At 36.7% G+C, this 16800-nt stretch overlaps 1 protein-coding gene across 1 annotated transcript in view; it reads left to right on the top strand.

Moving 5' to 3' along the window:
• znf644b (zinc finger protein 644b) overlaps positions 1 to 4384 on the top strand; it is a 20325-nt gene extending 15941 nt beyond the window's left edge. The window contains exons 4-6 of the mRNA XM_016469771.1: positions 3707 to 3820; positions 3910 to 4015; positions 4088 to 4384. Coding sequence (XP_016325257.1) covers positions 3707 to 3820; positions 3910 to 4015; positions 4088 to 4301 — 434 coding nt within the window. The 3' untranslated portion in view covers positions 4302 to 4384. The remainder of the gene's footprint in view (positions 1 to 3706; positions 3821 to 3909; positions 4016 to 4087) is intronic.
• The last annotated feature ends 12416 nt before the right edge of the window (positions 4385 to 16800 follow it).

The following is a 16800-nucleotide window of genomic DNA, read 5'->3' as shown; positions in this document are numbered from 1 at the left end:
TGTACGATGAAAATACTTTACTTATATATTTGATTACATATGCCCATTTAGCATCGTTTAGTGGCTGAAAAAATATTAGGCTGCTAACTGGCCATTAATTTCTATTTTCTCACGCATTGTAAATGGACAAAGAGAGCTTGGAAGTACCATTGATACTGAGCAATTTTAGTGAAAACAAAACCCCTCCATGACAAGAAGCTTTTGCCTGTTAACTGACAGCTGAGCGTGTGATCTGTCTTGTTTCGAGTGATGTTGAATCAAAGAATCTGAGAGTGACAGACAGGTGAGGTTTCAGATATCTGGGTCACAATCCAGTGTTGAACATTCTTTATTCCCATAAAATTGGGTTTTTATTGTTGTTAGTCTTTTGTTAATAGTTATAGCCCTTGAAGTGCAAATAATAAAGTAGTTTGTTAAGTGCCATACCATTGATTTGAGATATTTACAGTAAGCATGGGTAGAAATGATCAATGCAGTGTAGCATGACTGCACAGCCTTGTTTCACAGCTGCTCTCATATGTTTTTCCACCTCTACTGCCTTCATTATTTACAGTGCACCTTAAAACCCACTTCAGTCATACACTCCATATTAAATATGTATGACAGATGCCTCATACTTAAAGACAAAGTTCTTTTCTTGTAACCTTGAAGTTGCCAGTTGATGCCATTAAAAGAGAGAGGGAACACAAGATTCAGAGAGTGCATGGTAAAAGTTTGCCACTCGTTGAAATATTGTAGCAGGTACAAAAAGAATGAATGTCATCAAAAGTGGCTTTGAAATTCAAATGTAAAATGCATAGCGTTCTTTTATGTGCTACTGGAAACACAGCAACTGTATTTGCACATTTTTGTTTCATGTCTACCCAAATAAAACTCTAATTTCATTAATAAAAAACTAATTGATGAAGTTTCACAGTCACATTTATTTCACAGGTTGTCCATTTTAATTGGATATACAGTATTAACTAAATTAGATTTGACTGTTCAACCAGACTCATATAATCAGGTCTGTGTTTATGTTCTGCAGGAACTCTTTGATTGGAGGTGGAGCACTAACAACTATATTGCATGATGTTCAATGAGGCCAGTTAGAAAAAAAAAAAGATGTTTGTGCTTTTAGATGGTGGGGGGGGTCTTTGTTCATGTGTATTTTTCCATCTTCAATTATATTTGTATTAGGGCTATCAATTAAACATGTTGATTTGGTACGATTAATAAAAAATTATAATGATAATAATGTGATTTTATATGATTGTATGAACAACTAACAATTAATTAAATTGAATTAACAATTCATGCCCCCTGACCCTTATGTAACTTCCATAATAAGGAAAGAAGCACTATAGTGGCCCAGCTGATACTACAGCACAGGATGAGTAAAAAGCATCCACACATTATTGTGTTCAAAAACATCAAAACAGAGTGCCATTTAATGGAACAATGTTGGTGGTCAGACACCATTTTGAAATCTTGTTAACTTTCCACTGTGTTTTAAAAATGGGGCACTCATGGTACAAGATGCTGAAAAATCAGCCGCCTTTTGACCTATACATGAGCAATGATCGGGAAAAAAAACAAAACATCGCAGACTGAATTCTTGAAGACTCCTAAACCTACCTCTGACAGAGTAACAAATTTGATTGCGAAATAAATTTCTGTGGCCTGTTGGCACATGATGCTCAATAATTTTAAGAAAGTATGTTAATTAACAATATATTGAACTCTAAAACCCCTAATGTCTATTCAATGATTTACTCCCATACTAATGTTTTTTAATTATCTTCATATGGGCAATTTTCCCAGTGAATATACAGTATGTAATGAATTCTGATTAAATTAATTGAATCATGTAATTAATTTTATTAATACTTAAAGGGTTAGTTCACCCAAAAATGAAAATTAGCCTGTGTTTAACTCACCCTCGAGGCATCCTAGGTGTATATTACTTTCTTCTTTCAGACGAATCCAGTCAGAGTTATATTAAAAAATGCCCTGGCTATTCCAAGCTCTATCATTGCAGTCAGTGGGTGTTGCAGTTGAACAGTCCACAAGTCGTCAAATAAAGCACGCGCATCCATAATAAAACGTGCCTCACACGGCTCCGGGGGGTGAATAAAGGCCTCCTGTAGTGAATCCATGTGTTTTTGTAAGAAAAATATCCATATTTCAAACGTAATAATCACTTTTCTCTCACTTCCGGTTTCTGTCATATGCGGAAGCCATTCCGGCAGATGACACAGGACGTCAGCGTTGTGTGATTAGTGACGAATGCGGAGAGATAACAAAACAAAACGCTGGTCACGAATTAGAAGTACAAATCGAGGATTTGTAAAGAAAAATGTCGGAGGATTTCGATATAAGCCAAGAGGAGACTGGTCTTCCTTTGCTAAAGTAAGGAAACTTTGCTTCCTTTGCTCCTATAAACAAACTCGTGAGACTAGCATATCTCAGAGGTGCAAGCGCTGTGCATACGTCCTGCATCATCCGCCAGAATGGCTTCCGCATATGACAGATACCAGAAGTGAGAGAAAAGTGTTTATTACGTTTGAAATATGGATATTTTTCTTACAAAAACGTATGGATTCACTACAGGAGGCCTTTATTCACCCCCCGGAGCCGTGTGAGGCACGTTTTATTATGAATGCGCGCGCTTTATTTGACAACTTGTGGACTGTTCAACTGCAACACCCGCCACCTAGGATGCCTCGAGGGTGAGTAAAACACAGGCTAATTTTCATTTTTGGGTGAACTAACCTTTTAAGACCCACTTTATATTAAGTGTCTTTAACTGTAGTAACATTAAACCAATCATTTGATAGAATGCACTCACTGTGTACTTGCATGTTTTTACATTGTACTTGTGTAAAAATACCTGCAAAAAACTAATTAATTTCTGTAGTTACATGTATAATTACACTGTTGACCCTACTACTACTCCATGACAAACCATTAAACCGAACCGTACCCCGAAACCTGCCCTAGCCGTAATCCCAACGGTAACTGTAACCCTAACCGTATCCAAACTCAATAGCAGCAGTGTTATGCAATACAAAATGAACACAATAAACACACTGTACCTAATTCATTTTTCTTGAACCAAGTATATAGTAAAGTCACCTAATATAAAGCAGGACCAAAACTTCTAATCAACTGACAGCCCTACTGTAGGTTGTAATTATTGCATTCCTTTTGTATTTATTACAAACCCTGGTTATTAAATATATTTTTGATCATGAAACATTTCTAGCATGTATTATTACCTCCAGAGTTTTTTTTTATAGTCAAGAATCATATAACAGTTGTAGATTAGTATTAAATAACCACATTTTATCTAAAAATACAATGAGAGCAGATTGCTAATTTCAAACTTTTCCCCTAAAATAAACCCAAAAAAAACCCATCAAACATGAGTGCAGATACTCACTGAGGACATATAACTACATGTCCTCAAAAACAGTGCACAGACGATATTTATGATATGAAAACAGATGGAGTGGGAGGTGATGACACAGTTCATCACAGTTTTATTTTCTTCAAGCTGCTGTGTTCCTTTTCTAAATTACACACTCATGTAGCCATATAACCTTGCCTTTTCTTTTTAAAGAGCAGTCATGAGTGGAGAGCAGCTACAGAAAAAAGCATAAGGTCATCTAACTGTAATTTAAATGCTCATTAGCTCCAAACTTTTTATTTATGTGTGATCCAGACAATAAGAAGATCTGCATCCACTGCAACACAACGTTCCACAGCGCTGTCAGCCTGTCCAATCATCTTCGAGCATATGCGCGACGGAAGAAAATTGCCTTATTAGAAGGAACAAGTAGGGTTTCATACTTGCTCTTCCAGTCTAATCTATTCATCCAGCCACTCAGCTTTTTGTTGATTTTAATTACATCATTTGTTTCACAGCATATGATTGTAAACAGAAGAGGACGAGATCAAGGCCTGGGCCAAAAAGGAAGGTGTTTTCATCTTCACGCGCCGCCTCTGAAGGGATCTACAGAATGACCTGCAGGTACTTTACAGCACTCCTGCACTCTCTCCTACCACTACCAGGAGTTCTCATATCGGTCTTGCTTTCCCCCAGGTTCTGCGATTTGATCTTTCAGGGTCCTCAGTCAATTCAGGAAGACTGGATCAAGCACTTGCAGAGGCATCTTATGCACACGAGTATCCCCGGCGTGGGTGCAGGTATGGTGGAGGTTTCGGCACTGTGTAAAGAGCTGTGTTCCCCATCTCCCCCCGAGCGCCTGCTTCTGGATACACACCCTCCTCTCAGTCTGCCTGAGGGGGTCTCCTAAGCCACATTTATACACCAGCTACACTCACTGTACACCTGTTCTGCACTCGTTCATAAACACATATAATATTGTATATACATCTATATATAAATACAGAATAAAATAAAAAAAAAAAAATATATATATATATATATATATATATATATATCGTATAAAGAAAGATTTTCTTATATTGCATGCTATTCATTTTTTCCTTTGGTTTATTTTCCAATTTTATTTTAGCAATCTTCAGTTATTTGTAAGGGCATGCTATTTGCAACATAGATGTAGAGTTCGGCTATATTTAGATCTTGGATGTGCACATTAGGCAGTCTCTTGCCACAGACTGCAGTTCTCAGCTGCTGTGACTTGCAAGACTAAAATCCTGCAACTAGATTTTAGAAACTGTCCAAATCATAAAATTCAGAGGTCACTGTTTAGAACACGGCACTATGTTGACTGATCCGCTTCAAAGACAGCTACAAGGACTTATTGCAAATTACTGTAATTTTGCGCCGCAGTGTTTATTACACTGACAAAAACAATGTATAACCTATTTTTTAAGAGAGTATATCAACATGATAATATATATACACAAGTAGTGCTTCATTTATGGTTAAGAATTCTTATTTACTCGTATGCATCATTTAACACATTGAGGAAAAAATTATCTTATTGCGTATATGGGCATTAGAGCCCAAAACATGTAACATACAATCTATTACAATATTTTTTAATGCCATTATCAAAGAAATGAACTGTGAACTTTGACAATATCAATGAATATTTTTCAAAAAGTTTCTAGTTTAGTAAAATCATGGGCAATACTGACATGATGCAATATTAATTAGATGTATCTATATAATGTCAAAAAAGGTCATTGTTCTATATTATTGTACATTGCTGAAACCCCTGCAAATACTGTTTTTGCTCATCATTTTATGGTGCTAAAATGTAAGGTATATCACAAACGTATAACAGCACAACTAATTATCATGTTACTTTAGGATACTTAAGGGAAACTTTACCACTCATTCTTTCTGAGGTAAATGATTTCTTAGCATTTAATTGTAAATAAAGCTGTAGGTAAAGACCAAATGGAGGTATAGTCCTCCATGCCCTGGCCAGCCCTTCAAATAGTTACCATGTAACTATATACCATTACTTGATGATGATAATGTGCAAGCACATACCGATCAATTAAGGTATGCAATGTGTTAATGAGCAAAGGAAGCGTTAACATGTATTTATGTCTCTGTTAAGTCACTAATAGCCAATTAAAATGTAATTGTCATTTAAACCTTTGTATCTTTTTCTGCTGTAATACTTATTTACTTTACACTTCCACTTTGTTGACAAAGGCTCTGTCCAACAATGTTATGTAAGTATCAAGGATCTCCATGATATTAGTTCTGTCTTTGTGTAGAGGAACAGCTCTGATAATACCAGAGAAAGCGGCTTGACCGGAGTCTGTTTTCAGGTTCATCAGTGAGTGTCTGGACCGGGGGGCGACCTCACAGTTTGTCCCGGGCAGGGCTTAGACTGGCGATCAAAGCTGTACAAACCAATTGTCATCACGTTCCTCCAGAGGGAATTTGGAGTACATTAATGCCCCTGCTTTGGGAAATAATTGTATCTCTCTGTGACTTCATTAGGCTCTCCTGGCCGAATCAAAAGACACTCCACCAAGGCTGGAAGCTGCATGGTGGGCAGACAGTGTCCCAAAGGGCCGAATGAATAAAAAACGAGGGATTATAATGAGATTGAGCTAACCATGACCAGGATTGAGTTTTTCCATTATACCATTGGCAGCTTTAAGAATGAGGTGGACGAGGGGGGAGGCAGGAACATAAAGAAATGTGTAAGATCCACACCAGCCATCTGCCATGGGGCTGTGCCGCTGACAGACCAGAGCACGCTTATCATTAGGCAGTGAATCAAAGACTCCTGCTCTCTGGAGATTCCTCCATTAAAACAGTATACAAGTGTCATCCCTTCTCGGTGTGCAAGAGAGCACATCTTATCTGAGTCAGGAGGCGTAATGATTCGCCTTTGGAAAACCAGAAAGAGGCCTTTTATTAATAACTATATTTTATTTGTTAAATTGAACCTCTATATAAGGAAGAGATTGCACACCGTGTTTTTTCATATTAATGGTGTAACCTTAGATGGTAAATAAAATCGCCCTCTGGCGGATAAGCACATTCTTAATATTTCATTGGCGTGTTTGTGACGAAGGCAGACTAGGGACCGCAGGAAGGATAGAAAGAGGTTATCTCACATTACATTTATCTCCCAATCGTAGTCTCAGGTGCACCTGACACAAACACCAGGAGATACTGTTGATAGATGATTGATCGATGGGCACTTTTTCCCCTTAGTGTTTTTATTTTTTCCAAAGACAGCCACTTGTCTTGACTATTTTCCCTCCTATGAAGTGGCAGGAGCGACCTGGAGATCGGGACCAGTGACCGAGCCCTCAACGTTGTCAACCATGCACTTGCTTTTGGTCATTCCTAAAGTGTAAGAGCCTACACTTCTCTGTGAAAAAAGACAGGAAGAGAGAGAGTGTGAAAACAAAAAAATCAATAGGTTTCCATTATCTGGTTGGGCAGTGTCACTGGCCTGTCAATGATCCCGCTATAGTCCCAGCACAAGGGTGAGACGAGCCCCCAGTCAATCGCCACTGACAAGAGGAAAACATGCTGACAGCAACCAGGAACAAGTCAGAACACAGATTTGCACTTCAAGCGCTCGTCCGAGGGGGCGGTGTGAGGGGCCACCAAACGGCGAGGGGCCAGGCTCGGGCTGAGAGGGGGGCATAGAAGAGCGGGCTCTGGCCGGGTTTTCACCCCCTTGTCTGAATGTCTCACTCCCCCTCACAAACGCTTTTATCCTCACATCAATTATTTACCTCTGGATACACCAAAGGAAACCCAGGTGCACTGATTCTGGCCAAGAGAAATTCATCACCTTCGTGGCATTTTGGTGCTCCAAAAATATGCTTTAGCCCTTGTCACATTCAGTTAGATCTATGGCTTGTCTGAGGTTCACTACAGTCAGCTTTTGTGGAGCAGGAAATCCATTTCCCTGTCTCTGTGTTTATATCTGTATTTCTTGTATATTATGATTTTAGACACTTTGTTCTTAAACATAAAGGTGAAACTGCAACTGTATCGTCCCTAATTATGTGTAACTAGGTCTTATGACAAAGGTTAATGAGAAATTAGCTCGCCCATTCGCTCTAAATTATTTCTAATGGACGGATTGTACAAAAGGCTTCAAGCTCTCGGGGCATCATCTGACATGCGGTATAGAGCCTATTAATTAATGCGCTTTCCCTCCAATTGTTTTTCAATTAGTCCGCCTTCTTTTTTCCCCTGATTTCCCTTTCCTTGTCTACTGCACTAATTCGGTATAGTGGATGACTGCAGGGAATTCAGGTTAATATGCTGACAAGCCTCGAACAATAGCGAGTCATGTCGCTGTGCACGCTCGACTGCTTCGGTTCATTTCAGCAGCTGACAGCAGGTCCTAATCATTAGCTGCCCTAAAGACACGTCATTACGTCCTATTACGACATAATTACAGTTGGCTATTTTAAAATGTTTCCAATTAATGGGCGGAATGCAATGAAATTTGTAGCATTAATTACGTAGCCTATAATAATAATAATAATAAAGTTGATTTTAATTAAACCCAATTATTATATCGTTTATTAGTACAATAATAATAATAATAAGTATTATTATTATTATGTGATGAATGCTGTTAAAGGCCAAAATTAAAGTTAAAGCCAGTAGGCTACATAACAGCAACAACAACATAGCCTATATTATGGTAACATTATAATATATATATATATATATTCGGTGTGTGTCATGCTTTAGCATGCAGTTCACAACAACAACCACAATAATAGACAAATAATAATAATAGGCCTAATAATAATAATGATAAAAATAATAATCATATTTCGAAATTGTGCTGGACTCTCTGAAGAATGAATGAATGACTGAATGTGTAGCAGAACTGTAGGTGTGACTGGTCACTGAGCAGCTGGAGCTCATCCCTCCAGGCGCACCATGACCTGCTTTTCTTTCCACACTAAATTGGAGGCTTGACAAGCCACAAAATGAAAGTGATTTGAGTTGGATTCGGGAAGAAATGCAGAATATGAGCCAAAAGTGACGAGTCCGACGGGTATCCCGGGCATGAGACATCACGCGTAAAACAGCGCCTCTGTGTAGCCGGTTCAAATATTGTCCAACAGCACATATAGCCTGTTAAAATAATTAAATAGTCTACATCCTTCCCCTGCGTCGTGTAAAGCATCATATATGCGTTTATCACTGATCTAAGATTAATGAGTGTGTTGTTATCTTATGTTACAATAAATTAATTAAATACCAGGCAACCTAATTCATACTTGCTGTATCTCATTAAAGTTATCTTGGTGTGTATTGGTTGTAATGGGTTAACTCATGATTAAAAAAACATGTTATGCTTTTCTCACACATTGGGGGAAATAACAACCAAATCAAAATGCAAGATTTCTCTCTCTTCTGTAATAAAATGCGGCGCCAATTTGGTCTTCCCAGCTCCGTTTGCAGTGTTACTTGATCGTTTCAGACCAATCAAAATGTAGAGAGATTTGGGCCAATCAAATAAGATCGCGGATGCTGTATTTGGCTTAAAGCCTCTGTTTGCTATACATTTTTTTTCTTTTGAAACGTAAACTGCATGCAGTTCAGATATCGGCCACTAGCAGTCACTGCACTGCAATTAAGCTCCATTTGGCTACAGATGCTTTGTTGAGCCAACATTAAACGTTTGAGATGAGTCTGCCTAACAGCATTTTAACCTGTTTAGGTACTCACCTAAAAAAGTTGTAGAAACTAGACATATATACTGTATATATATTTCCAATATATAAATTTTTCAGAATGGGTAACATGGCAACTGTGTAATTGCACAGGGTATGCAACTGTTCAATAATATGGCTTTATTATTATTATTATTATTATTATTATTATTTGGTTTGTTTTCCCACAAACAGATAGTTATTTATTAATGTTTTGAGCTCCATTATTTGAATGCATTAAGACTATAGGCTCAGCGTAAAATTGCAAATGTTTATTACATTCTTCCTTATTGGATGAACCATATGATTGCGGAGGATGAAGTAATTACTCCAAATATTTAGTACTTTCTTACTATTCATAAATCTCCCCCACCTTAGGATGGTGATGTCTAATTTTAGAAAGCCTCGCCTCAGAAAGAAAAACGAAATAATTTTGCATTTACTGCACTGACATGTCTGTTGTTTCAGTGCAAACACAAACAAACACTGATTAGTCGTATGTTAATGGTATTTGTATTATGGATATAATCAAATTGAAATGGCAATTTTACTTTTGATTAAATATGAATACAGGTAACATTACATCAGTGAGCACGGCCATATTCTATGGCAAGGTAAAGAAGAAAAAGGGTGAACTTGCTCTTGCTGCAGATGAAAAAACTGCTTTGTGAAATTTCATACATAAAAAAGGTGACCTTTCAAGGATTATTGGGGGTGGGGTGGGGTCTCATGTTCATAGTCTTCCTCTCAAGAGATTGCATAATGCTGAATTTTCATGAACTGCAATGTTTTTGGTTTTATGTCAGTGTTTTATGATACATTATATACAGTATTATATTTGTTTTAACTGTATAAATTTGCAGTTTAAATAATATTCATGAAAAATGTAATGAAATTAAAACAATTATAAATCATTATTCAGCAAAAAAAGAATAGAATAAATAAAAGCACAAGTTGTTGGAAAGTATGTATAAGGTGTCAATTATAAGTAAGTACTGTGTTAAAGCTTATAATAGCACCAATTGAATCAACACAAACAACATTTCTGAGGAAAAATATTAATTATAAGTAAGCTTACACTTATTCTAAGTTAGATCCACTATTGTATGCTGTTGCCGTATGGCAACATATCATAAAGTACCTTAAAATAATATTTTTTTCAAAAATTTTTTTTACAGCACTTCAAGTTAAGCCATTCTTAGAAAAGAAAAAGATTCAAATATTTTTTTCTATAGGTCTATCATAATGCGTGCGGTAGAGGGTTTAAACGTGGAATATCTTCACCGTAAGCAATGCTTTCTTTTGCTTTTTGCTTTGTTGATATATATATATAATTGCGACCCAACTGTATACTACTGTTGAGAAAGGTGTCAGGCGACACGTGAATATATAGAGCAAATGACAGAAACAGAAGGGGAATAAGTGACAGTAGAAAGACGCGCAGCAGTACAAAGGCGCGCAGAGCTTTGAGAGCGCAGTTTGTTTTAGCGCACATCTCCCGGGCTGAAGAAAGAAACTAACACGCCCTGTTTAAGAAACAAACATGCAGATTAGATAGGGGTTTGACAGACACTCTTTACTTGCAGATTCCAGGTCCCATCGCGCTCATACCAACACAAACAGAACAGCAGAACCTGCTTGGCTAAATGTACTATTGCCTTTAGGCGATAAATGCAAAATAACTACTAAATATGGTCACATTTTACATTCGGGCTTTTGTTAAGGTTACAGTGTAATTTAATACTTATGCACTGGGCAGTACTTATTAATAACACGTGCTTCATATGTACTTTTATTTTTATTGAAACATCTAATATTTACACATTTTTATATTATTCCAATTGTAATGAATTATTCGACAAAACAAATCCATTTATATTTAGGTAACAGATTATCTATGTAATTATGGAGGAACTCTGATCCATGGCATAAACATATGTCTTTGGCATTGCCTATTCAACTGAAAATATGGTGGTGCATATGTGTGCCTAGAAAATGTTGCCTTATTTTATCTGCTGGCATAGAGGCTAACATTGCAGGTGGTATGCAATCACTGACAAACATTTTAAACTGCTCTAATCTGACAAGATCAAAAAGAAATGACATTTTTTTTAACGGTTTGCCCTCTCTCCATGTTCTTTTTTTTCTGGCGCTGTTAAGGGTCATAGAGCTGACACAGTGCGTATAGACATCACAGCTCGTCCAGGGAGTTGTCACCTGTTATGCGTCTGTCACCTTCAGGCTTACTAGCTACATCCTGAGCTGTGATCATTGCTCAATCCTGCCAAAGTTCAGAAACATTCCTAGGATTGTAAAAACAATGTGAAACTCATGCCAAAACATGTCGGCTCATCATGAGTTTGTAAGAGGTGATAATAAATGAATGCCTATTTTTTATTTTATAATTTTTGCATTTTTTTCTTAATATACAGGCAATCTGTATAACATAATACATAAGAATATGAAAAATGTGTTAAATCAAAGCCAAAATCTGCTTCATTTAGATTAGTATTCTTATTATACTGTAATTACATATGTAATAACTGAGTAATACAAACGAACAACATGTAATTATTTAATACCATAGCATATATAGTTATTGCATATAGGGTTGTATTATATGTTTCAACTGAAAATTAAATTTTGCTATCGCGTTGAACTATATTATGGGGTTGATGGACATAAAATTTAATAGTTTGTCACGTCCATAATTGGAGTCAGTCAGGCTGCACAATTTTGAGTTTTTAAATTAGAGGCCTGCGTTATATTTGCGCATAGGCCTCGTTGAATTGACTGTTAAGTATTCTGCCTACTTCCAGACGCTGTCCAATGTTGTTCTAATTACTAGATCAACAACTCAAATCTACGGGAGAACAAATAATGGAGATGAAATGAACAAATGATTAGCATACTGTGAAAAGTACAATACATTTCTTATTTAGCATTTAGATAACTGTCTGTCCCAAAGAGCAAAGCTTCAAAGTTGAACCCAGTTTAGACGAATGGAATTAATTCTCTCTCCTTCATGCTTCATTGAATCCCTCATTACCAAACTTTGTCTGTATTGATGTTAGATTTGATTGAAGATTAGAGCATTTAGCAAATCTTGCTTTTGAGCATGTATCAGGTTTTTCAAGCGCCCGCTTGGTCAATACCCTCACTTTTATCCTGTGTCTGCTTCATTTAAACTTAATCAACTCCATCAATGAACTGGAACAGAGAAACGTCCCCGTGGTACAATGCTGTTCTTTTGTTAGATAATTCTTTACTGCCTATCTCTCTTTCTCTCCTTCTCTCTCTCTCTCTCTCTCTCTCTCTCTCCCTCTCAACCACTAAACCTAAAATCGTACAATGATGAATTATTTCAATCAATATGGTAATGAATATTGGTTGAGCTTTCAGTTTGTCTGGCTTAACAATGTATGTGACAATAGTGGTACTCTCTTCTGATGTGCATGTCAAACCCCATTCCACTTTTTTACAGCCCTATATTTCCACTGACAGTGAAAATTGTTCATATAATAGAAAATGATGTATTCTCACTTGGGAGATGTACTTCCCTTGAAGACAGAAATCAGGGTTGCCTGCTGTCTCCACTCTGTATTCCTCTCAACCGCTATAAATTATAAGAAATGCAAATATGCAGGACAGCTAGTAAACCATACCATTGTGTGGAATAGATCATTCATGATAGGGTTGCCAAATATGTGGTGTTATTTGTCCCCTGTAGTGCATACCTGGTTGCTTTGACTTTGTGCCTCTATAAAGTGAGACGTGAAGCAGTGCATCATATTTATACGGGTACCTGAAGAGCCATTTCCGAAGTATGTGCGAGGAAAATGTACATCCCCATCTGTTGCCATACTAATGAATGTTCTGCCGTCTGAGCCCATTCAATGGCAATCATATCTTTAATGATCAAGTGGCAAGTGATATACACCTTTCCATAAAGTCCCGCAGATTCACATTTCAGCTGGAAAGGGCTGTCCGTATGTCACACAGCACACAGCAGTACCCTACCCATTTGTTTTGGTTGTAAATGCAGCAAATTAGTCTCCAGTTGGTGGAGTTCAGAGCAGTATACTACAGGACCACAGCACCACAGAGACGTTCTATAAAGAGAATGACATACTGCCCCCCATTTTTATATCATAAGCAGTGAGTACTACATTACACTTCTAATAAGTTGTGTTATCCTTCTTGAAACATTTGATTATGGGAAATATTTATAATAAAGTGCCGATTTAATTTATATTAGGGATTAGTCTTGATATTGCCACAGATCTTTAGGTACTGCATTATCATATTCAACATCAAATTTTGATTTCAAATTGCTTCATAATAGAAAAAAACCCACATTAAAACATAACTTTTAATTAAGGTGGGCTTTAGAAAATGAAGCCCTATTTAGTGGGTGAAGTCGTAGACATGTTCATTAGAAAATATTGGGTCGCGCTCCCACTTGGGTGACTTAAAATGGCCCTATTTGTAAGTGCAAAGCAATGGATTTAAAATGACCTTTGGAAATGTACTATGCAATGGCAACACTTGCATTTTACCTCACTGCCAGTAGGTGGAGTAAACAAGCCCTGACCCACCAGGAGCAAGAGTTTGGAGGTCACTCCTGAGTTGAAAGGGTTGACCTAGGTTTGTATCTTCAACCCCTGGGAAAATGTTTCAGTACAAAACTGACTCTGCTTCTCTATTTCACACAGGATGTTATCATTCTCAGTTCTTACAAGAAACAGTAGGCACCAAAATCGTAACTATTTATATATCGATTGGAAAGGCGTTTTAATCTGGTAAATTGTTGACGGTGCTTTACAGCTGTCTAATAGTGTTTTCCTCACCTTCAGAGCGAGAGTCCCAGGATGTTCGCATACACGCAGAGGTTTTATATTCAAAACCTGTCTCGGCAAGGCATCTCATTATTCCTGTCTGAAAGTATTGGCACACAGAGAGAAGTGTGATTATTGGTGATAAATGTATAAGTATTACGCTTATCTTATCCATTGGTCTCAGTGTGAGCTCTCACCCAGAGCGTTCCAAGCAAATGGGTAAAATATGAACATGCAGGAGGTGTAGATTCTCTATTCTCCAAAAACAGATGCACATCTAATAGAATATGCATAAAATGTTATGCTGGAAATGGATGGTGACTGATATGCTAACAAATTATTTTACAGCTTGGCACAGGTAAACGTGATTTGTAGCCTGAGTGAACAGTGTTTTGTATATAACTTTAATAGGTAAAAAAAAAAGCTAATCTTACAATGACTAAATTAATATTTATTGATTGTTTGTTTGTTTTTAAAATAGAAAAAATTTCATGTGGTGCCAATCCTAAAGAAAATTAACAATATTTATTCACTATTTTTACTACAACAACAACAATTCAATTAATTCATATTATTTGTAAAATAAATACCTTGACTAGTTAAATATCTGACTTTGACATTTAAAAAATAAAACTTTTGAAAATAATCAAATATTCAGATGTGTAAACTCGCATGTAGTATATATGTAAGCAAAATATGTTAATGTTTTTTACTTGATGGTTACACACCATTTTTAGAGTTCATAAAATGTGATTTAAAATAGCCCCCCCCCCTTTTTCTTGGTCATAGACACTCATACCCTGAGAACTATAGAAAAAAAAAGTTTTGTAAATTATTAATATTTTATGATATGTCCTATGTAGAGGACACTGAGGACTAAGTTAATATGAAAATGAAAACAAGACTCTATTACCAAAACAATGTTAAATTTGTATATTTAATATAACAGTCAGGTTATATTAGGCTAGATTCCAGGCTTTTTTTTTTTTATAATTTGTCCTCTGTAAAACTGAGAATAATGTTGGGAAAAGATATTTAGAGAATATTTATATTTAGCATTTTGTATGCCTGCATTTAACATAAATCAGATTTTTCTGGATTTTGACAGCTCCACGAATCTTTCACCTGAACCAAAGTTTGCATGAAGATTTGTACAAAGATTCTCAACTATGGTATGAAAGATATCAGTGAATGATTTGATATACCAGTTTACTTTACACAATAAGTGCATAAACATGGCCAAAAATGGGTTTTCCTATTACAGTCACTATGTCTATTGTCTATAATTTCCATATTAATGTGTTCTTTGGGCAACATGTAATGAAGAAAAAAATTATTATATAATTAATAATTAGTTTTCTTATAACATCTCATATTTCATAGAAATATTGATAGATAATTTCTTTCCCGACAGTGAAAATTGTTCATATAATAGAAAATGATGTATTCTCACTTGGGAGATGTACTTCCCTTGAAGACAGAAATCAGGGTTGCCTGCTGTCTCCACTCTGTATTCCTCTCAACCGCTATAAATTATAAGAAATGCAAATATGCAGGACAGCTAGTAAACCATACCATTGTGTGGAATAGATCATTCATGATAGGGTTGCCAAATATGTGGTGTTATTTGTCCCCTGTAGTGCATACCTGGTTGCTTTGACTTTGTGCCTCTATAAAGTGAGACGTGAAGCAGTGCATCATATTTATACGGGTACCTGAAGAGCCATTTCCGAAGTATGTGCGAGGAAAATGTACATCCCCATCTGTTGCCATACTAATGAATGTTCTGCCGTCTGAGCCCATTCAATGGCAATCATATCTTTAATGATCAAGTGGCAAGTGATATACACCTTTCCATAAAGTCCCGCAGATTCACATTTCAGCTGGAAAGGGCTGTCCGTATGTCACACAGCACACAGCAGTACCCTACCCATTTGTTTTGGTTGTAAATGCAGCAAATTAGTCTCCAGTTGGTGGAGTTCAGAGCAGTATACTACAGGACCACAGCACCACAGAGACGTTCTATAAAGAGAATGACATACTGCCCCCCATTTTTATATCATAAGCAGTGAGTACTACATTACACTTCTAATAAGTTGTGTTATCCTTCTTGAAACATTTGATTATGGGAAATATTTATAATAAAGTGCCGATTTAATTTATATTAGGGATTAGTCTTGATATTGCCACAGATCTTTAGGTACTGCATTATCATATTCAACATCAAATTTTGATTTCAAATTGCTTCATAATAGAAAAAAACCCACATTAAAACATAACTTTTAATTAAGGTGGGCTTTAGAAAATGAAGCCCTATTTAGTGGGTGAAGTCGTAGACATGTTCATTAGAAAATATTGGGTCGCGCTCCCACTTGGGTGACTTAAAATGGCCCTATTTGTAAGTGCAAAGCAATGGATTTAAAATGACCTTTGGAAATGTACTATGCAATGGCAACACTTGCATTTTACCTCACTGCCAGTAGGTGGAGTAAACAAGCCCTGACCCACCAGGAGCAAGAGTTTGGAGGTCACTCCTGAGTTGAAAGGGTTGACCTAGGTTTGTATCTTCAACCCCTGGGAAAATGTTTCAGTACAAAACTGACTCTGCTTCTCTATTTCACACAGGATGTTATCATTCTCAGTTCTTACAAGAAACAGTAGGCACCAAAATCGTAACTATTTATATATCGATTGGAAAGGCGTTTTAATCTGGTAAATTGTTGACGGTGCTTTACAGCTGTCTAATAGTGTTTTCCTCACCTTCAGAGCGAGAGTCCCAGGATGTTCGCATACACGCAGAGGTTTTATATTCAAAACC

Source organism: Sinocyclocheilus anshuiensis, unplaced genomic scaffold (assembly GCF_001515605.1).
Source record: "Sinocyclocheilus anshuiensis isolate Anshui unplaced genomic scaffold, SAMN03320099.WGS_v1.1 scaffold1696, whole genome shotgun sequence".
Classification (NCBI taxonomy): Eukaryota; Metazoa; Chordata; class Actinopteri; order Cypriniformes; family Cyprinidae; genus Sinocyclocheilus; species Sinocyclocheilus anshuiensis.
This window is presented reverse-complemented; position numbering and strand designations above follow the sequence as displayed.